The sequence below is a fragment of the Drosophila navojoa genome, chromosome X, assembly GCF_054131105.1.
Source record: "Drosophila navojoa isolate 15081-1374.11 chromosome X, UAZ_NAV_1.0, whole genome shotgun sequence".
Taxonomy (NCBI): Eukaryota; Metazoa; Arthropoda; class Insecta; order Diptera; family Drosophilidae; genus Drosophila; species Drosophila navojoa.
In genome coordinates this window covers 27003309-27024481 of record NC_142895.1, presented here as the reverse complement: position 1 = coordinate 27024481, position 21173 = coordinate 27003309, and the positions used below count along the sequence as shown (strand labels likewise).

Genomic DNA, 21173 nt, shown 5'->3' with positions numbered 1-21173 from the left:
GTGTAAAATGCATCTAAATATATATTATAAATTTGGAGACTCTAGCTTTAAAGATGTAGGATATATAAATTTATAACTGATTTTTATAACGTTTTTATCGATAAAAAATATCTGAATGAGTTACCGTGTTTTAGCAATGAGCTCGATATGCGCGCGCTATATACGGACATTTAAAAACAAATTTGAAGTCTCTAGCTCTTATATCTTCTGAGATCGACGCGCTCATACATACGGACAGACGGACGGACAGACAGACGGACAGTGCCAAATCGTTTCAGCTAGTCGCCTTGATCAAGAATATATATGTATACCTTGTGGGGTCTACCACGCCTCCTTCTGCCTGTTACACACTTTTAACAAAACCATTATACCCTGATTTCCCAATTTCAATGGGTTCAGGGTATAAAAAGAAAATAAAATTCCTAAAGCAAAGACTCGTGCTATGGTAACCATATAAGCTAGATGCCTTTTGTGTGCTCTAAAAATTCGATTGTGAAAGTGCATTTGAAACAAAAGTTATTCGACAATTAATTTCCCATCATAAAGCCCATAAAAGCAGCCCAAGCACAGCCGCTGAGTAAACTGCGCAGCAAGCAGAGCGCGTGCTCATATACCATGTATTGTATATATATGTATGTATTTTTGTGCGTGTGAGTGCGCACATGTTTTTAATATTTATGCCGTAGTTTGATTAGCTCTGCCCAGTGTTCATGGTATCTTCTAGTCGGGCACTCCCTTCTAAAGGAGCCTTTCTTGGTTTTAGCCGAATTTGCAAATAATACACGCTTTTGGCATCCGCATTAAAAAAATTTGAATTATTTTTGTTTTAACGTTTCATACATCATACAAAATGGAAGATCTACACATCAAGAATCAAGTAACTCATAATGTCCCAAATCCACCGATGGGCCAGTAACTGCTAACATTAATTCATAAATCGAACTGTAGGACAGGTTTGATCCACCTTGATTCCAGCTCAAAATCACTATATTATTTTTTATGCTTGTGGTAAACCACGCCCCCATTAGTTACATAGCTAAAGACCTTACATTCACATTTTTTCTAGCTCTAGCCCCACTGGCTGTATCTTTATAATCTTAAAACTACATCAGGCCAATATACCATGTGTATTAGGTTAAAAAATTTGTAATTCATAATGATATGATATATTTGTACAATTTACGAACTATGGAGGCAACTGTAGAATCATCGGGCATCATCCTCTTAGGGCATCATTATTATTGGCTACAGCCTGCACATCAGGCTTAAGTAATAAAACTTCGTTTCTTCTTCGTTTCTCTTTCTTTCTCAATAAAACACTTAAGTCTACATTTGTTACAGGATTGATTTGACAAAAAGGGGGAAAACCATGTTGCTTAAACATAGAACCAATTCGCGCATACAAACTCTATAAAAAAAAAAAAAAACTATATATAATTCTATATATATATATACCAGGAAATTTGTTTGCTAACCGAATTACAAATGCTTCGATAAAAAAAAAAATTTCATGTTTTGAATCGTTTTGGATGTTTTTCCTTTTGTGGATTCGAATCAATTGCCGAATTGTTAGCCAAAATGTAAATAGTCTCAATGACGAATTAACGAAAGCAACATGTTAAATTTATGAAAATTATGAAAATGTGGGCCCCTTTCATTGCGTATGCGTTGTTATCACTATTTTGATCTGTGGATAAACCTCTGGCTTAGCGTCCGAGGTGATTAACTGCACCATCCGTTGCTGTAGCTCATCCTGGCTAGCCTGCGTCCCGGGCGGTATCATCCAAATAGTATCTACAAGGAACAAGTGGATAATTTATACATTAATTTAAATTTAGATTTAAATATATATAAGAAAGCCGCTTCCGATTCTAAGCTGCAGTTGCAAATGGGAATTCCCATTGCCAAATTGTGCACCACTCACCGCCAAAGTACCAACCGTTGGGCGTACACAAGCGCCACATGATGGCCGGCTGAGTGGGCATCAGGTCAGCCAATATATCACAAGTTTCTCCGGGACGCAGGGACGGCACATTGATGCGTTGCGTCTGTATCGGTGATGTTAAATAACAGCCATTGGGCCAGCGTTCGGTGCCGTCGTTCTGCAGCTGGAAGGCCTGCTGCAGCGCGTTCACATGCTGGCCCTGCACAATCTTCATCGAGGGCAATGATTGCAGACTACAAAAGTCCAGGTAGCAACCGACGGCAGTTTGCAAGTTCCTGAGCAAATGGGAAATGAAATGAGCGTAAGTTCAGCTTTAAGAGCTTCGACTAGATTAAATTGACACGAACTTACCAGTTACTCATTTCCAAATAGAAACGAGCCGAGTCGCGATTCATTTGATTGTTCATGAGGCTCTGGAACTGACTGATCAGATCCTCGTGATCTGTGGTGCCCATGCAGCTGAATTGCTGCAGCAGCAGAGAGTCGATATCATAGTCATTTGTTGGCAGAGACGACCCGAGGCCCTTGATTTGCGTTGCTTGTGCGGGTGATGGTAATGCGACTGACGAGACTGGTGCCACCGACGAGGACAGAACGACGCCCATCCCGGGCGGTGCCGGCAATGGTATTGCATTGTTACTAGTGTCCATCATGGGATTTGTTGTTGTTGTTGTGTTTGTGGTGATGCCAAACAGCGGTTCGCATTGCATATCTTGCAGCAATTGCTGCTCCTGCTGCTGATGCTGTTGTTGTTGTTGCTGCTGCTGCTGCTGCTGATGCAGATGCAGCTGCTGTTGTTGCTGCTGGTGAATAAAATTATGCTGCTGCAGGGGTCCCTGCTGTAGCGGTGTCTCAGTTGTGCTTTGTGACTCGTAGGTTTCCTCGACGTCCATAGCTGCTGTGTGTTCTATGGGTTTACAATACTTCGTTCTCAAGTATCCCGTCAAATCTGCAAATCAAAATGTAAAGTGCGTTGTAAGCATATCGTTTTGTTGTTGTTCTGGCAGGGCGCTACAATGACAGAGAGAGACAATGGAGCCTGACATATATTTACCTTCTAGTAGCGTTGTGATCCAGCACGGTATTCCAGTTAGCGCACTCTATTTAATTATAGATTTAACAGCCTTATGCACATTAATGTGCTCCGCTCTAATGTAGTTTCGTTTTTACATAAATATGGACTAAAACATTAAATACGGCTACAATGCAACAAAATATGCAATATGACCGTTTGTGCGTTTTATGCAAAATACCCATCGAATGCTTCAATAATATGATTTAGATGATTTCATAAATACTGAAGCTATGCTACTTAAAATTGTTAGATGAAACACACCTGATTTATAAACTCCTGCTCGGACGTTTTTCTTGCACAGAATGTTGACAAATTAACTCACATGAATAATATTTGACAATTGGCACACAGTGTGAAGCTAGCTACAGCTGATAACATGTGGAGCACAAATGAAATAACAATCATGTAAATTGAACGTTGAATTTTAACAGCACTGTGCGTATTACATTTGTGCAGCTACTACACCTAAAGCAATTATTTTTACAGGACATATATTAAATTAACTATTTTCTTTTTTAGCGATGTAATCATTATTTGTCTCATCTGCGCTCCAAGGCTTAGCAGTCCGGTGGTAGTCTGCCAGCTTGTCCATATATTTTTCTACAGCTGACCTAACGAAAATAGAACACTTAACAGAACGTTCAAAACAAAATGTTAAAGGTGGAGTAAAAATGTAAATAGCAGAGCGCTATTCATGGCCTCCGTGTGTAACAGTGTGACCGCCTCCCATGGACAACAACTTAAAGTGCAGGCTTAGGGAACAATGTGTGGAACATAAAATTTTGTTTATTTAATTAACTATCTACTGCCTGCAGCTCGAACAGGCAGATATTGCTCATAATTTGAACCCACTACCTCTCGGACATTTTCGTAGCCCATCTCAGCGATACAAATTGAGAGCTCCGACTTGATGCGCTCCACCAGCTCGGGCCCCTCATACACAAAAGCCGTATAGATTTGTACATAGGAGGCGCCCGCCTCGATCTTCTCATACGCATCGTGGCCAGACGAGACGCCGCCAACGCCAATGATGGGTACACTGTTATTGGTCAACTGATACATTTGAGCGATCATGATCGTCGAGCGCTGCCGCAGCGGCTCCCCGCTGAGCGCTCCCTTTTCCCTGGACCACCTGGAGCCGCTGATACTGTTATGAAGCATCGTCGCATTTGCGACGATCAGGCCGTCCACCTGACACGTGCTCATGCTGATGACACTGGCAACGTCCTTCATCTCGTCAAGAGTCATGTCGGGTGACAGCTTCAGCAGAATGGGCACCTTCCCATACCTGTTGGGACGCAGCTGTGCGCGCGCCGTGTTCACAGCCTCGAGAAGCTCGATGAGCTGCTTCTTGCTGCTGGTGCTGTGCCGCTTTCCTTTCGCATTGCTGTAGTTGACAACGAGGTAGTCAGCCACTGGCCCGAAGGTTTTCACACCGGACATGTAGTCGCTGATAGGCGTCTTGGAGGAGAAATTGTGCTCCAAATTGACGCCCACAACGGCGTCGAATCCGTCCGTTTCGCGCAATCTGCGCAGTCGCTGGACAACAGCCTGATGGCCATCGCTATCGATGCTATTCCGGCTGATAATTGCCCGATCATCGCTCAAACGAAAGACACGGGGCCTGGGACTAGCCTTCTGGGCTAATGGTGTGACGCTGCCAATTTCGATGAAGCCGAACCCAAGATCCTTCAGTCCGTGCACTGCCTCGCCGTTCCTATCGAACCCGGCGGCCAGTCCAATGGGATTGGTTATGTGCCGCCCAAAGAACGAGCTGTTCAGATTAACGTTGTCCTTATACTTCGAGGCGGGGAGCAGGCGATACTTGCACGCCAGTAGGGCCAAATTGCTGCTCGTCCTGGCGGGCAGCAGCCGCACCGCGGGCGAGATCAGCGCCCGGATGAGGTTCTCCTGGTGCTCATACGCGGTCAGACCGATATACAATGAGATGATGCCGGCCGTCGCTACGCGCAGGAAACGGAAGCGACCCTTTTGCAAAGTTAAAGGCAAAAGATCTCAGTGGAAGGCTGGCACCGGAGCGCGGCAACTACTGAACTCACCCTTGGATGTGATTGAGGCATCTCTGCGATTTTAATAGAGCAGCTTCGCTGTTTGCTATTGTGGTTGGTTGATCGGTGTAGTTCTCTAAATTTTATCTATAGATTGGCCTATTCATATTCATTAACTATTTTCTGTATATTTTCAACTTGAATTACGTTTTGACAAACGAATCAAATGCAACTATAAGGCTAACAAAGATTTACGTATTCAGAGCTCAAGTCTTTATTTAGGCCCGAAGACTGCGTGAGGATGCCCAGATAGCTGGTATGCTTCAAAAAGAGGAGTCTGAGAGTTACATTCAACTTTAATGTTAGTTTATTGTGTATAATTTAAATATATATTATGTATATAAATAATGCAAAAACGAGGTGTTTATTTATGCGTTTATGTCGTCCGCGCGTAATTTTGAATTTTGTTTTACAGCACTCGTAAATACCACTTCTTTGGTCAGTGTAAATACCAAATCCTTGTACAATTGCAATTATGCTCATTGTCGCAATATATCGATTTTCCATTACCGGCTATCGATTCGCAATTCTGTATTATTGGTATTATGCAGCACTAGTATCATTTTGCTATCAAATTTAAATCAAACCCATAAACATAAATTGATGTGAAAGAAAAAGGGAGAAAAGGAAGAGAGTGTGAGGCGGAGAAAGAGGGAGACAGATAGAGTCAGACATAGAGCCATTCAGAATTCAAGGGCTGCTGGAATCCAATATTTGTGCCCTGCCGCCTGTCAAGAATAGACAGCTTTGCTATAACGTACGAGCTGATCAGACTAAACAGGCATAATTTAAAATTTTTGGAAGCGTACATACAACAAAATTTCATCTGGTTATACTTTTTCTCTTCCCTCCAAAGCACAATCTATAACTCTGAGGCTTCCTAATACCCTCCTATCCCACCCACTCACATAGGTAAAATTCTGAGAAATGTTGAAATTACACGATCTGTATGGCCAATCGTTTGCTCACGAGTTTCAGGTAAGTGCGCACTCACAGCACTTTTACTGCGCTCACTTGCTAATGAGAACGACAAATACTATCGTTGGCCTTCAGTTCACCAATCCGGACTCCATCAAGAATGCGGTCAAGCGCTACAATCAGCAGCGCGCTGCCGAACGGGACGAAATCAAGAAGGACCGAGAGGTGCCTAAGGTGGCCAAACCGCGCTTCTGCAAGATGCGGAACACGGGGCGCGATGTGCTCAGCATGGTAACATCGCGCGACCAGGATGTGGAGACGCAGATCTCATTGCACATCCTCCCCGACACGCCGCACAGCAGCGGCAGCAGCATGAATATAGTCGCCAATAGCAAAAGTAACGGTCTAAATTTGATGCTGCCCGTGAAACGTTTGGCTGGCGGAGCAGATGCCATTGCCACGCCTACCAACAGCGGCCGAGCCAAGATGCGCATGCGCAAAACGAAGCGTGTGGCAGCCAAACAGCAGCCGAAACTAATAGATGAGTCCGATTCCTATGCCGCCCACATTGAGGGACTGCATCGACAGGTGTGCGCCGAACTGCAGTCCATGGGCCAGGCGCAGGAGCAGGCGCAGGCGGATCAAACCAAGCGCAAGTCGAAAACTCGGCGCATGCAGCAGCAGCAACAGCAACTGCAGTCACAGCTACATCCACCGCAGCATCAGTTGCACCATCAGCAGCAGCTGCTGCAATATCATGCACAGCCGCAGCAGCAGTCGAAGATTGCATCCCATCAGAGCCCACGCAAGCGCAATCAAAATCCGCGGAAGCGAATGCACCCCGATAACGCGTCCACATACTCCGAGCCCGACATGATACTGCAGCGCCTGAAGCAGGTGCTGACTGAGGAGCAGATGAACACATCGCATAAGGCATCCTACCAGGCCCACTGGACGGATGGCATGCCCCAGTCCGGCCATGGCAATGCGTACGATCCACTGAATGGCGCCAATTCCGATGCCTGCCTGTACATGAAGCAGCGACAATCTGAGGATTCCGAGCCACAGGAAGACAGCGATCTGGAGCAGGAGTACGCCGACCGCCCCGACTACATGCGCTACACACAGCGCGTGCCGCACAATCACAGTGACCCGGAGGATCAGCAGGAGCAGCAGGGCTGCTTCGTTGAGCTGGATCCGCATCCCAACTGGATTAGTTTGCAGCGCAGCCTGAAGCCGATGCTCTACACGTCCCAGCGATCCGACACGGACAGCAGCACGCTCTGCGACCAGAATGAAGCGCGTCAGCTGTCCGACAGTGTCAAGCCGACTAGGGCCAAGGGCGAGACGTTCCCCACCGTCTCGGGCAGATCCCCGACCAGGCAACGTCAACGTAGCCGGCAGCAATCACCATCGATCAAGTCCAAGTCGAAGCCCCGTAGTCCGAAAGGGACGCGGCACGCGAAGCGCAAGGCGCCCCAGCGGCAGGAAGTGACTGCACCACGGCAGCCAGGAGGCGGCGAAAGGGGTTCGAGTATACTAACGGCGCCGCTGAAGCCCTCCGAGCAGCCCCACTTGGATCTGTCGATGCCAACTCTGGCGCCAAAGCGGCGCAAGGCGCGCGCCATCATCTGCACCCGATCGCTGGAGAATCTGAAATTCCAAAAGATGTCCATCTACAACAAGATCTCGCTGACACAGGAGCGCATCATATCGGCCCTGGACAAGCTGCAGTGCAGCCTGCTGCAGCTGCCCCTGATCCACAACAGCAGCCAGGAGAAACAGCGACGCGAGCGGAACGCATTCAATTTCTGTGTGCGATTCTCTCGCAACTTTCTCTATCCGCTGCGTGGCATGATCGAGGATGTGCGGTCCACGCCGGTGGCCAGCTTCAATAGCGCCGCCTCGAACGACGCCAGCCAGCGGGTGGTGTGCGTCTACGGGCTGATGCACCACTCGATCGGCCGGTATCAGCGGCAGGTGCGCTACTTCCTGCTGGACAAGGTGCCGCAGAAGCTGAGCGCGCTCATCGAGATGATGTACACGCTGACGAACGTCTGCCTGGAAAAGGGTGTGCTCGATCGTCAGGATCCGGTGGTGGAGTGCCTGCAACAGCGCTGCACCAGCTTCCTCACGTTCATCGAGGACATGCAGGAGCAGCGCTTCCAGCTGGCGCGCGAATCCTACAGACGTCTCCAACGGCGTGCTTATGGCGGTGGACATGGCCATGGACACGGACATGGATACGGACATGCGCATGGATATATACATGGTCATGGACATGGACATGGACACGGACATGGACATGGACACGGACACAGACATGGACACGGACACGGACACGGACATGGACACGGACATGGACATGGCCATGGACGCGGATATGGTGGGCCTCGCCAGGACATGCACGAGCGATACGATCTGAAAATGTGTCTCAACGATTTAAAACTATACGAACCGCGTCTGGTGCCCAAGGAACGCACCGACAAGCGTCGCCCTCGCATCTGGCTGCGCAAGCCCAAGATGCTTGCCGAATCGCCCAATGCCCCAATCATCCCTAGCATAATGCTAAGCCAGGGATCCGAGGTGCCGCCCGAACAGCCCAGCGAATACGTGCCAACCCACATCGAGTGCGTCCAGTGTGGCGACAATCGCGGCGAGCCAAGCAGCGAACCCGAGCAACCCGAGCAGCCCGGACAGACCGAACAGCAGGTAAAACCCGAACAGCCCGAGCAGTCGGACGAGCATAACCGTCAGCTCTCGAATATATTGGCACTGCTGCAGCAGCCCGGCCGGGAGAAGCGGGAGCTGCATCAGCAGCTGCTCGAGGCCATGGAGCATGTGACCAAGTCGCAGGTGCGCGAGGTGCTGGACCCTCTGGTACGCTCCCTGGGCAACATGTTGGATAAGAAGGTAACTATAACCCAGTCGAAATGAAACGCTCCATACATATTTAACCAACCCCACCGTGCACCCACTCGACTGTATAAACTTTCCACCTCCACTTCACCAAGCATACAGATGAAGCCCAATGAGGAATAGTCGCTGGCAGGAACCAAAGACTCAATTCAATAAAATTGCACTTTTCGTTTTCGGTGAACCAAATTGTAAAGTAGTTTATTAGAGTGCATATGCAAGCGTATGTAAATGTTTCAAATCGCTGTGGGATCAATAAAGCGTATCGTTTTCATAAATACACCAACTACCGCGCCCACTATGTTAAGCTGGCGCATCGGATGAGCGAGATACATGACATCTTGTAATTCTCTATATCCCAAAAGGCGGTCATAGACAATGGATCGTATCTCTGTATACGAATTTATTGGGCGTCTTTATACAGAGGATGATCATTGTAATTGCCAGTCTAGAAGAGGCGACAATTTCTCAGTGACATGTAGCTATATAGACATCCGATAGTGAAGTATACTCTCGGACGTCTATATAGTTATAGGCATAATAGATATGAGAACCATTTATATGCATATAATCAGTTTCCTCTGGAGAACAACAAAAATATATATTGTGCCAGGGGTCTTCAGATGGCCGATAGTTGGGTGAACTAGGATCTATCGGACCTTTGTATGGCTATAGACTTAACAAATTCGATCTTTAATCAAATGAGCAGTATTCGTATGTATGTATGTAATCCCTTTCCTCCAGAAATCTTCTGACGTCCGACACTTGGGTGTGCTAGGATGTATCGGAAGTGTATATGACTATAGGAATTACAAATTTAGCCTTCATTGTTCATGAGCAATAATGGATAATATACTAGCTAAATCTCAGCACACTTAAGAAAGAGAGAGCCACAGTTCCGTAGAAAGAGAAAGTAAATGCTGTGCTGCAAGATTAATTGTCATATATTTCTTTTCATATAATAGCTTCAGTATAATAATACAATTTAGAAAGAGATAACATGTGAGATGAAAAATACGGCGAGACAGAGAGGGAGAGAGCGTTAGAATATAATATATAAACAGTGTGTGAGAGGGAAAGATAGATAGAGATAGAGTGTTACAGGCAACATTCTGTGAGCTAATCAAATGTGTGTGTGTGTATTTTAGCAACTATGTAAACAATGATATATAGTAGAATATGTTTTTCTCGAATATAAATATATACCGTTACTTCCCCGCCCGTACTACTCGAGAGCCGTGACGAACTCTTGACAGTTCTGGCAGCTGTTCTTCTCTAAATGCATTTATCGTGTCAAATGCAATTTATAAATAGTAAAAAAAAAATAGAAAAAGATATATGTACCATATATCTTTATCTCAGCAAAAAGCATTTGCTGGAGTAGCTCTACCAAGTGACGTATGTATGTGTGTGTGTGTGTGTGTGTGTGTGTGTGTGTGTGTGGAAGAGTGGCTTAGCACTTTTTATACCCTTTGTTAGCTTTTGGACCTTTGAACTTCTTCATAGTGAATTCTGAGGAATTTCGTTAGGTTTTAACTCTTTGTTCAACAACTGTGAATACTACAAATACCATAAACATCTATAATATACAGCGAAACATATATTAATGTTATGCCTCCAGGCCCACCCGGCCACCCGCTTGGCCATCTCCTAGTCCGAGCAGGCCGTGCACAGCGGCTTGTTGTCCTCCACGGCGAACGTGCTCGCCGTAATGGGCTTCAGGCACTTCTGCAATCAAAATAAGAGAGAGAGAGAGAGAGAGAGAAAGAGAGATATATATAATACACATTTGACGGCATTGAATCCATTGTGCTGCACTCACCTTGCACTTGAAGCAATCCCGATGCCACTTGGCATTGAGCGCCACAATCGCATTCTCCGTTATCGGCTGGCTGCAGTCGGCACAGCGCGCCGCGAACAGCTGCTCGAAGTCGATGCGGCAGTAGGGCCGGCCGTCCCGCTCATAGAACGAGGTGCCTACCAATGGCTTCTTGCATGGACCGGCGCACACGAAGCACTCCTCGTGCCACGACTGCTCCATGGCCTTGATGGTGCGCTGTCAGCAAACGAAAAGCGTATCTTCAAAATTAATATTTCAAAATCATCAAATCTATATATATATATGTATGTATATGTATATACATTATATGCATAATCATAGACAATCAATCGCTCACACTCAGCCCCCACTCGAGTGGCCTTGATGGCGCTAATTTGGCGGAACGACAGTGTCGCATTCTTAATGCACTTTAAGCAATGCTTGGCTAATAGTAGTAAATGTAAATGTAAGTAGTAAATAATATTAAAAAAACAAATGGAGAACATAACAAAAACGAGATTGAAAAAAATTAAAAAAAAAAAAAAAAAAAAAAACTAATATCATTTTTACAATTTTTTTATATACAAACAAATAATAATTTAAAAAAATATTAAATAATAAAAATAAAATAAATACGATTACAAAATCATTTTTAAAAAAAAAAAAAAATAATAATAATAAACTAAACTAAAATAACGTAATTAAAACAAATACAAAAAAATTAATATGTAAAAAAAAAAAAAATAACAAAGAACTGATAAACGAATTTAAATTAAAATTTTCATGAATTTTTTTTTTATATTATTTCAATTTTTTTTATTATTTCTCATTAAATAAAGCACAAAAAATTAAGGTTTATACGAATACACAAGCCTTAAGTAAAATTCAAAATAAAATTAAAATCGCAATTCGAAAACAATTAAAAATACTTAAATTAAAAAGCCGTTCTATGAAAAATAAAAATAAAATAAAATCAACAGAAGTAATTTTAAAAACTTTAAGCCGAAGCTAAACGAAGTAGAAAACAAACTAAAAATGCATTAGTGCTCATATTTTAACTTCTACTGTGCTTAGGGAAATTCAGGTTGAGTAACACCAACCAGGCTCATTAGCGATATCAAAACAGACAAAGAAAATCTATTGCACACATTCAGGGGCAATAGTCCTATGCACAAAGTATGACAATGAATGTCTGTATTTATGTATATCTATCTAACACGGGCTATATATTTGAGCAGCTGTATCCTCTAGAGTCGAAAACTGTGCGATTCCTTATATCCCAAGCGCGTGTTGATAAGATATGATAATAATGTATGTATATCAATGAAGTATTTGAATGGCATTTCAATAGTTCAATCACTATATCATACCGTTCCCCAGAACGACTTTAGAGGCATACTTTGAATTCTGCATACTGTAACTAACAGATTGACTATTCAAAATTCGCATATACATGTGTATCTATTATCTTCGGCGAAGAACAAACGAAATCTCATTTGTCGTCAAATATATACTCGGATATATAATTTGATATTGTGAGCTAAAATTGTTTTTATAATGCGAGATAATGATGTGCTAAAGTGTATTTATATGCGAGTCTACATCTGTTTGATATTTGACTTTTGATCTATGCGCCTGTCTTTGTCTCCGTCTCCGTCTCCGTATCCGTCTCTGTCTCAGTCTCCGTGATTATACTTGTGTCAATTGATGCGCCGTACCCAAAGAGCGGGATAAACTGGCTGTGCGATCTAAGTGTATAAATAGCTGTCGTGCACTGAGTACTATATACGAGGCATTATACCCATAGCTAAACGCATCTGCATCTGCACACATGACGACTAAAATATAATCAGGTTTCGTATGCATTACACAACAGCTTTATAGACTAGATGAACAAATGTTGACAGTATTCATAAAGAGACCGAGTTTATGGCTAACAGACGAGGGCGATGATGTCAATGGTGTTGCCTATGAGTCGATCAAGGTATACACATATGTACATATATGCATGGGGAGTGGGTGGATGGGTGCATGCTTACCTCCAGAATGGGCTTCTTGCAGCCGAAGCAGGTGCCCGAGTAGTTGCTCACGAAGCAGTCGGAGCACACCGGCTCTCCGTTCTGTATGTTGAATGTGGCCTCGGTGATGGGCTTGAGGCAGTCCTTGCAGGCGAAGTGCTCCGGATGCCAGGTCTTGCCCAGAGCCGTAATGATGCGCTGCTGTATGACCTCATTGCACTTGTGACAGATCGTCTCCGAGTCCGACTGCGTGAATATTCAGATAACAATACGATTTGCACTTAATTAAAATGAAAATCACGTCGGCAATTCGTTCAAATATTTCATAATTTCATTTTTCCCACTTTATTCTGTAAGAACAAAGTGAGTGGAATGAATGGATGACTAAATGTGAGAGAATGAATGGTCTTATAGACTATATTATATATATGTATGTGCACTTACATATGTATGTGTACATTGCCCAAAGGGGCATGATATTATGCCTTGAGTTCATAAACCGCAACAACAACAAAAACATTGAATTTGAGTAACTCAAAGCGCTGACCACAAAACACATTTCTGTTTTTGTTTTTGTTTTTGTTTTAATAACAATAACAATAACAATCAAATGATGAGCATCAGCGCTTTAGTATTTTGATTGCATATGCTTATTATATAGCCATAATTGTGTTTATCCAGTACATATGTATACACATACATACATATATAATAAGTATGTATATACATGTGATGCTAAATAGATAACCAAATGGAAGCTTCGACATTTTCTGTTCATTAATTAAACATCAAAGGTAATCAAGTCTTATAATTATTTGTGTAATTTATATGTATAAAACTATAGTATTTATAACAACAACAAAAACACGCTCATAACAGGAAATCTAGTATTTTCATATACTAGATTTTCATCTACAGTAAAGCAAGCGAGAATATTGCATTCGTTCTCATCATCCAAAATAGTTGAAATTATTTCTAGCAAATCGTCAAATTAGATTAAGCTGACAAATTTTGATATTCTAGCACCATACAGTGTTTTCCGATTGGATACGTTTCCCAAGGGCGTGGAAGAGGAGAAGTCGGCAGCTGAGGACGCTCTAGGAAAGAGATAGCATTTATTTTATGTCAGAGAGGAGGCCAACAATATTTGTCAGCTATTTGCCACGCCCTCTATAAGCTCATATATATGTATATTGTAAATTGTAAGGTCTGGTCTGATGCCACGCCCATCATGGTCACATACATATATATATCAGGATCAGCTAGAATATGACGTTATATAACTCTCTCAAAATGTTGTTCAAGGCTCTACTCTGCTGTATCTGGGCGTAAAGCAAGTCCATCGAAGCGCCAATCTAATATTCTCTTTTCACTACGTGAACAGGCATGTGAAATATGTTCAAATGTTTCAATAAATAAAGATAAATTATGCAAAAATTAAATATTTAATATTGATTAATTGCTGATTTGCTGAATCAATAACTGTTTGCCATAAAAGCGCTATCGATTCCCGAAATTTCGTACTCTGAGTGATAAATTCATACTAGCATTGCAATCAATTCAATTAGCTAAAACATATTTTATGGCCAAGATTAAACCTGAAATCAGCTGATTTAATGCCATTCACTTAATTCAATTCATGAAATGTTCCCATAAAATTCCAAATGAGAAATGATTAAATTAAAAAGTTTCGGCTCTTTAAGTGTATTCGCCTTGAACTTTACACTCGGTTCAGAGAGATTGATGCGGACAGATTGTAGCACTTAGCGAGATATTTGGAAGGCGATTGCAATAAATTTCAAGGCACATACTAGGCCTAGGCTATAATAGATGACTATCTATGTATACTTTTAAGTATAATTTCAGGTACATATATTACGCATGACCAGGCATTACCAATCCGATACTATCTGCATTTATCATCGTTTCGGTGACACGTACTGGATGTTTCGTCAGTTTTCCATGGCTGACCACCATATTGAGTGGAATCGCCCACTAAGTGCTTGGGCCCCCTACGGTGGTGTGTCATGGCTAAGCACACATGGCGTCGAGGCTCGTTAGCCGAGTTGCGAACCATTGCGAGGTGTCGCTACAGGCGTCAACCGATTGTCGCTGATAACGGTTATGCAAAGGCAACAAAAACAAAACGCAAACAGCAAGACGACGTCACCATATAACGCAAGCCACTAACCAAGTGGTAAACGGCAAATGGCCAACGGTAAACGTCAAGCGGGCGCATAAATGAAAATCGTTGCTCATAAAAATGAAAAATGGCAGCAGCTCGTAAATTTACCCAATTTACACGCTGCACTTTCAGCTGACAGGGAGAGAGAGAGAGAGAGAGAGAGGGGTAAACGCGCTCGCCGTTATGCCTGTTGCTGTTCTATTTACACATGAGCTTGCTTGTGTGTGTGTGTGCGTGCATCCGTGCGTGCATGTTGCTGGCAGGGAAGTCTCCATCGACGTCGACGTCGGCGTCGCCGCTCACCAAATTTAATTTGTCCGAATTAAATGCACATTAATTTTTCGGCTAGCAATTGCCAGCACTTTTGCTGCTGCCTGACTAGCTGCCAGTTGCTGTTGTTGTTATTTTACTTGCTTATTTAAAGTTTGCGCCAGATGTAGCAATAGCAACAACAACAGTAATAATGAAGGCGGCGACGTCTCACTTAGATCATCGCTAGAGTTAGAATTGAATTAAACAAATGAACGCAAATCGACACGCAGTGAGAGCGAAAGAGTGTAAAGAGGAAGAGAAGAGAGACCGCGAGCGCGAGAGCCGCATTCGCGCACACACACTCCACATACTAAGACTGCCCTACCATAAAAGAAAACAGTAACAACAACAAGAGCAGCAGCAGCTCGGTGGCAAACAAACAAGACGCAGCGCACAACTTAACGAAACATTTTGGCAACCATTGGCCAGCAAACAAAAACAAATGAAAGTAAACAGCAAACTCAACGATGACGCACTTTTAATGCTCTTTACGGCTTCGCTAGAAATAAATATGAATTAAAAAGATGTATTTCTTTCTGCTACAAAGTGGATCGATTATAGATTCTGGATAGATTATATACTGATACACATATGTACATATGCATGTATGTTGTATATAATTAGCATTCATTTATAATAAGTCTCGCACGATAAGTCAATGCATATGCCAAAGAAGAGAGTCGTCGCTGGAATACCCTAACAATATCATAGAGTTAACTCTAAATGAAGTTTGTATACAAAATTGCTGCCCAAATCAATGCTACTCATAATTCGAGCAATAAAATTTGGATAAATATAAAAAATACAAATAATAATGAAATAAAATAGAAATTTTATAACATTTTATGCAACCTTTAAATTGATAGTAACAAAATACATATGTATGTATATATAAAGTTCTGTATGAAAATAAATATGTATAGTAAGAAAAAATAATATATTACGCACAATCTGTGTATCAATCGTTAGATACATAATAACGGTGTATAAAGTCTGAAAAGTATTTCATACAATTGTGCATTTAAAATTTCATTGCAATGGCCTAAAATTTAATTTGATACAGAGATTATTCCCTATGACCGCATCGTTAATACACATATATGCATATATAATTATACATATTAATATATTTATATATCTTTGCGAAAATCAAAACTACATATTTGAAATAATTTGTTTTAATTTACATAGTTCTTTTTTAAAAGGTACTTAAAGGTTTGTGAACGAAAAAATCAACATATTTTAATTAGAATTAAAGAAAGAACTAAAAATCATTTTAAAATTACTCCAAGTTTATATATTATGTTTCACATAAACATTAGTTATAATATTGCTTAATATATATATTTTGTTTTTTTCAATGGAATTAATATAAAACTTCAAATTTTTTGATGCTTTTCAGAGAATTATTCGAACTAATAGAGTTCACATAGTTTTGATTCAGTTTTAGAGTGTTTCGGGCCACATGCAAATGCCGCTGCTTTTACCTTTTACACCTGTGTGTAATGTGTCGCTGTTTTGCATTGATTGGATTTTGAGCTGTTATCAGCTAATTGGCGCAATCAGAGTGAGAGCCCCCTAGGTAGCCAAATGAACAGAAACAATAACAACAACAGCAAAGCAAAAGCAAAAGCAATAGCAATAGCAACCACCGCAACAATAAATAATAACGTAAACAAGCGTAAACAATTTAGCCGGCGAAGTTTTCCCTTGAAAAGCCAAACAAAGCGCAGTAAGTGAAAACAATTTATTTCAATTTTTGTTGAATTTATATTTTATAGTTTGCTTATTCAAATGCGATAATTAAAATATTGCGCGCATGATTCACAAAGCACTCACTCATACACACACGCACACTCTCTCCCACTCTCTCTCTCTCTCTCTCTCTCTCTGTTTCTCTCTATCTCGCTCGCTCTGTAATTGTAATATTGTTATAGCTGCTGCTGCTGCTGCTGTTATTGCCCAGAGGCCATCAATCAATGCTGTCAATCAACGAGGCGCTATGTTTAGCCATACAAATTATTGCTTTCGGCCAACATTGCGTATAAGTAATTGCCATTTGAGCCACGCCGGGGCGCGGCTGGGGCGGCTCGGCCGGCTGGGGTGGGTGGCACTGTCGAGCTGCTCAAGATCTTAGCAGATCACTTAACACTGGTCATTGACCCTGACACACAAAAAATCGACTACATATGCTACGTATGGATCGACATGGAACAGAATTTCTGTACGATGTCTGCTCCAGCTATAGAGCACACAGTCCATAAGTCGATTCAACTCTTCTTTATGGCCCAATAGAGTGGGCCATACAAATTCAGTTTAGGGCCCATTAATGACAGCCGTAAAATAATCAATCTCTAAATCACTTGGCAGCCTTTGCAATTGTTTGCTCAGATGTTAAATAATTTGAATTTGCAATGTGATATTTAAGGCAGAATTTATTGTTTTATTATTTTTGCATTTCATCAAAATCATTTGCTATTTTCGCCGCATTTGCAGTTGACTATGTAATTCTTTAAATTCTTTAATGTAGAACTACGAATCGATAATAGTTTTATTTTCGACTGCACAATACCCACTCACGGCCCAAAACGCTGACATGTTTATTTTGCCAATTGGTAGATGCGTATTTTTATTGGGGAAATCAAGGGAGCATGTCTAGGATAATATATCTGCTCAATTTTCAGTTTGTAGCTCCAAATCTGTACAAATTACAATGCAGTGCCTCGAATGGGCGTAGATATATTCGCCATATCTTTTTGAGTTTGTCTTGCCAGCGCTATTGTACATTCGGAATATCAACTCTCTAGAACTTCAACTACTAGGGTTTCTGATATACCTTAATAGGCATTATAGAATTTGCCATGCCCTTAGTGGGCGCTTTATAGCTCAATATGGCTCAAATCAAAATCAATATACTCATTTCATTTTCCTAATTTAACATTTTCAATTGAATTTCAAATTCCTCATTCAATTTTATGTACACAGTTCATTCAAAATATCATTTGATTTAATACATATATTTTGTGTTATAAAAAGAAATTTCGTAATAAAAGTTCTAGCTTAAAGAAGCGTCTTCAAATCTAAACTCTGATAAATTGATTCCGTAAACGGACTGGCAATCTAACTTGAATTTAATTAGATTCGTTTGATTAAAGAGCTTTAAATCGAAGTATTTCGGAGTTAGCGAATGTATTACTCTGTTCATGGGTTATTTAATTAGATGATACAATGAATCTGAGTGTAATTACTGGTGTGGGCTGGGAATGAAGGTGAGTCAAAAGAAAGCTGCGTCGAAAATAAAGTTGTGTCGACAGAACGATGAGTCAAAAGGAAGCTGAGTGGAAATAAAGTAAGTAGAAGGAAGCTGAAGGAAGTGGAGTCGAAACAAAGGTGATTCGAAAGGAAGTTGAATTGAAGGACTTGGTCGCGGTTGGTACGTTTGAGTTTACACTTAATACAGCCCATTAAATGGGTTAAAAGTAAAATGTTTGAGGTAAATATAAATATATATTTAAAATATATTTGTTCAAACTCGTTAATTCCTTCCTAGTGGATATCCAATAATTCACCTCATTTTGTTGACTGATATTTCTTATGATTCATAGAACAGCTGTTCCCCAAACTTATCCTATTTTGAAAGAACCTATTTTGGAAGGTGGTGAATATCTTAATTTGTAATAATGCTATATGACTATTATTAGCTCATCAGTTCTTAATTAAGTTGTATACTACAGAGGTTAAGTCAAAGCTTAAATTGAAACATAATTTTGTTACAAACTAGAAAAAGGAGAAAAGTAAATGAGAAAATAAATGAAATATAAATCATTCAGATCAATTGGCTGCCAAATTTAGCCTTGGAATGTCGGCGCTTGAGAATGATGTCAGAGCTGAGCTCCGGGCAGAGAATTCGGCTGCTTTTGGGAGCTGATCTTTGGGAACTGATCACCGTTAGATCGCAGTCTGTCGACTGTCGACGACACTTTTGCTTTTCCCAGCAGACTCGTGGGCGTTGCGCTCAGCTCCCAGCCTCAAGCTGTCGGCTCTAGTCGAAATGTATAACATATGTATATGGATCAACGGCTTTCGCGTGATCAGCTTCAAGTGTCGTTTGGATTACAATTTTCGTTGTTGTATTCTCTTCTTCTTTTTTGGAAAGTTTCATGTTCGCCCACTAAAACAAGACGTCAACTGGAGGAGGCGCACAAGCACGTTGTTAAATATTTACAAATATTTTTTTATGAATAGTTTTTTCGAATTGATGAGTTTGTGCTTGGGTTTCTTTTAGTTTTTGTTTGTAGATTTTATATTTTTGTTATTTTTAGTATGATAATTATCCAAAGTACCAATAAGGCAAGTCAGCCCATATGGAGACGAGCTTTGTGCGGCGCGTGAGCTGGGCTAGAAGAAGCAGCAATTAATGAGTAAGGGCGTGCTAGGAGTGAATAAGCGACTGCTGGATACCCTGTATACAAAATATATGAAGTGAATGTAGTCTAGATTCTTAGAGTAATAGCCTATATCGATATTTATCGATATCAAATGCAAATGCTGGCTATAGTTATTCTCTATTTATATCATAAATAAATCCACAAATGAAATTATTATTATAGGTATTATCTAATTATATTTTGAATACACCTACACCCGTTATCTCCTACAAAAAGCAGATAGAATACACCTCTCTTTCAACAATTACAGGGTATTTACCCAAAAAACAACGACTTTAGAGTGAGAATTTGGTTGCTGTTTTTGTCTATGGCTTGTAATACATTAAAATTCCACTCGCTATGAATCTAACACCAACTTTGGAGTCGACACTTCACACACCACAGCAGCAAAAGAAAATGCTTTCGGACATGGCCGATGCGGCGTATACGCAACGTCGCGACGCGTCGGCAACCTGTTTGCGCCAGGGCAGCCGCCCACACGCCCCACGGCAAACGGCGCACGGCTCACGACTCACTTAGCTGTTAGCCAGCTGGGCGGCTGCTTGGGCGAACCAGCTGAAACTTTCATCTAATGGGCAGAGATTGCTCTCGGGGCCGATGGTTAATGTGATGAGGCGGGACTGATGCTGATGTGGGCTGGATCTGGGTTAGATGTTCACTTACCATTATGAATCTGTTGCTCCTGCCCGGCTTTGGGTTGGTTCTGGTTTTGGAATTGGAATTGGATTTGGTATAGAAATGGAAAACTTGAACAAAAATGAAAAAAATTTATAAGAATTTTTGTATATGGGTTTCGGCAGATAATTTATGTTAACTGTCAAATCATAACTCAAAAGAAATGAATGAAATGACAAAGCCAGCTTATCGTAGTTCGCTCGCATGCTACGATATGATATGCTAGCCAAGGCAAGTGCTGGGAAGTTGCACAAGGAAATGGAACTTGAATAACATGTTCGACATACATACATACATCTATGTATATGTATATATATATATATATCTTTGTGTGAGCTAAACAATCGATTGACATCGGCTTTGATAGTGGAGGCATCACTGCAGGCAGGGCCAGCTAAGCTCTTGACAGAGAGTGATTGGGTTGAAGCTGCCGACATGATGATCATGAAGAAGAAGACGCAGCAGCAGCAGCTCAGCACTCAAATGACAAAATGACACACGCACACAAACAAATAGAAAAAACACAGGCACACATGCATAGAGTGAAACTTGTCAGACGAAATGAATATTGAGAACGGCCAACAAGCCTACAAAAATTAGTATTAATAATTTTGTTACAATTACATTTTTTTTCGTACAAATTTCAGTTGAGAATTTTTTTAAGTGAAGCGTCCGAAAAACAGAAAGAAACCGAAAACCGTGGCTAACCGCGAACCGAACCAAACCGAGAGCGAAGCGAACGTACCGAACCGGCGAGCGTCGACCAAGAAACTGAAACTGAAACCGAAACGCA

General features: G+C 41.6%; 4 protein-coding genes across 8 annotated transcripts; 1 reads left to right on the top strand and 3 right to left on the bottom strand.

The window, feature by feature from the left end:
- Positions 1 to 1156: 1156 nt before the first annotated feature.
- On the bottom strand, positions 1157 to 3260 carry LOC115564987 (uncharacterized). The gene is made up of 4 exons (XM_030389897.2): positions 3000 to 3260; positions 2297 to 2894; positions 1925 to 2220; positions 1157 to 1794 (listed from the first exon to the last, which is right to left on the bottom strand). The coding sequence occupies exons 2-4, from the start codon at positions 2836 to 2838 to the stop codon at positions 1655 to 1657; spliced, it is 978 nt and encodes a 325-aa protein (XP_030245757.1). The 5' UTR covers positions 2839 to 2894; positions 3000 to 3260; the 3' UTR covers positions 1157 to 1654.
- A 524-nt stretch (positions 3261 to 3784) lies between these two features.
- Positions 3785 to 5234, bottom strand: LOC115564986 (dihydroorotate dehydrogenase (quinone), mitochondrial-like). Its single transcript, XM_030389895.2, has 2 exons — positions 5081 to 5234; positions 3785 to 5009 (listed from the first exon to the last, which is right to left on the bottom strand). The coding sequence occupies exons 1-2, from the start codon at positions 5099 to 5101 to the stop codon at positions 3819 to 3821; spliced, it is 1212 nt and encodes a 403-aa protein (XP_030245755.1). The 5' UTR covers positions 5102 to 5234; the 3' UTR covers positions 3785 to 3818.
- Positions 5235 to 5719: 485 nt separating this feature from the next.
- Positions 5720 to 9209, top strand: LOC115564989 (uncharacterized). 4 transcript variants are annotated; one of them, XM_089263558.1, is made up of 3 exons: positions 5720 to 5846; positions 5946 to 6067; positions 6143 to 9112. In XM_089263558.1, exons 2-3 carry the CDS (start codon positions 6017 to 6019, stop codon positions 8942 to 8944), a joined length of 2853 nt encoding a protein of 950 aa, XP_089119684.1. In that variant the 5' UTR covers positions 5720 to 5846; positions 5946 to 6016; the 3' UTR covers positions 8945 to 9112. The 4 variants fall into 4 exon arrangements, with proteins under 4 accessions (XP_089119684.1, XP_089119686.1, XP_089119683.1 ...); XM_089263560.1 differs by having other exon boundaries at positions 5733 to 6067; positions 6143 to 8920; positions 9029 to 9209; XM_089263559.1 differs by having other exon boundaries at positions 5734 to 6067; positions 6143 to 8920; positions 9022 to 9209.
- A 640-nt stretch (positions 9210 to 9849) lies between these two features.
- On the bottom strand, positions 9850 to 21146 carry LOC115564988 (transforming growth factor beta-1-induced transcript 1 protein). Of its 2 annotated transcripts, none has more exons than XM_030389898.2 (5): positions 21005 to 21146; positions 20369 to 20451; positions 12782 to 13006; positions 10746 to 10979; positions 9850 to 10651 (listed from the first exon to the last, which is right to left on the bottom strand). In XM_030389898.2, the coding sequence occupies exons 2-5, from the start codon at positions 20369 to 20371 to the stop codon at positions 10574 to 10576; spliced, it is 540 nt and encodes a 179-aa protein (XP_030245758.1). In that variant the 5' UTR covers positions 20372 to 20451; positions 21005 to 21146; the 3' UTR covers positions 9850 to 10573. The 2 variants fall into 2 exon arrangements, with proteins under 2 accessions (XP_030245758.1, XP_089119845.1); XM_089263719.1 differs by having other exon boundaries at positions 21019 to 21142.
- Between the last annotated feature and the right edge of the window lie 27 nt (positions 21147 to 21173).

Bases quoted from the DNA above. Each gene is read 5' to 3' on its own strand.
- LOC115564987 (XM_030389897.2), bottom strand. From the start codon at position 2,838: ATGGACGTCGAGGAAACCTACGAGTCACAAAGCACAACTGAGACACCG. The intron at 2,221-2,296 runs GTAAGTTCGTGT...CCATTTGCTCAG, and splicing joins TATTTGGAAATGAGTAACTG to GAACTTGCAAACTGCCGTCG. The intron at 1,795-1,924 runs GTGAGTGGTGCA...TGTTCCTTGTAG, and splicing joins CAACGGTTGGTACTTTGGCG to ATACTATTTGGATGATACCG.
- LOC115564986 (XM_030389895.2), bottom strand. From the start codon at position 5,101: ATGCCTCAATCACATCCAAGG. The intron at 5,010-5,080 runs GTGAGTTCAGTA...ACTTTGCAAAAG, and splicing joins TGCCTCAATCACATCCAAGG to GGTCGCTTCCGTTTCCTGCG.
- LOC115564989 (XM_089263558.1), top strand. From the start codon at position 6,017: ATGTTGAAATTACACGATCTGTATGGCCAATCGTTTGCTCACGAGTTT. The intron at 6,068-6,142 runs GTAAGTGCGCAC...GTTGGCCTTCAG, and splicing joins CGTTTGCTCACGAGTTTCAG to TTCACCAATCCGGACTCCAT.
- LOC115564988 (XM_030389898.2), bottom strand. The intron at 10,980-12,781 runs GTAAGCATGCAC...GTTTGCTGACAG, and splicing joins GCAAGAAGCCCATTCTGGAG to CGCACCATCAAGGCCATGGA. The intron at 10,652-10,745 runs GTGAGTGCAGCA...TTTTGATTGCAG, and splicing joins GGGATTGCTTCAAGTGCAAG to AAGTGCCTGAAGCCCATTAC.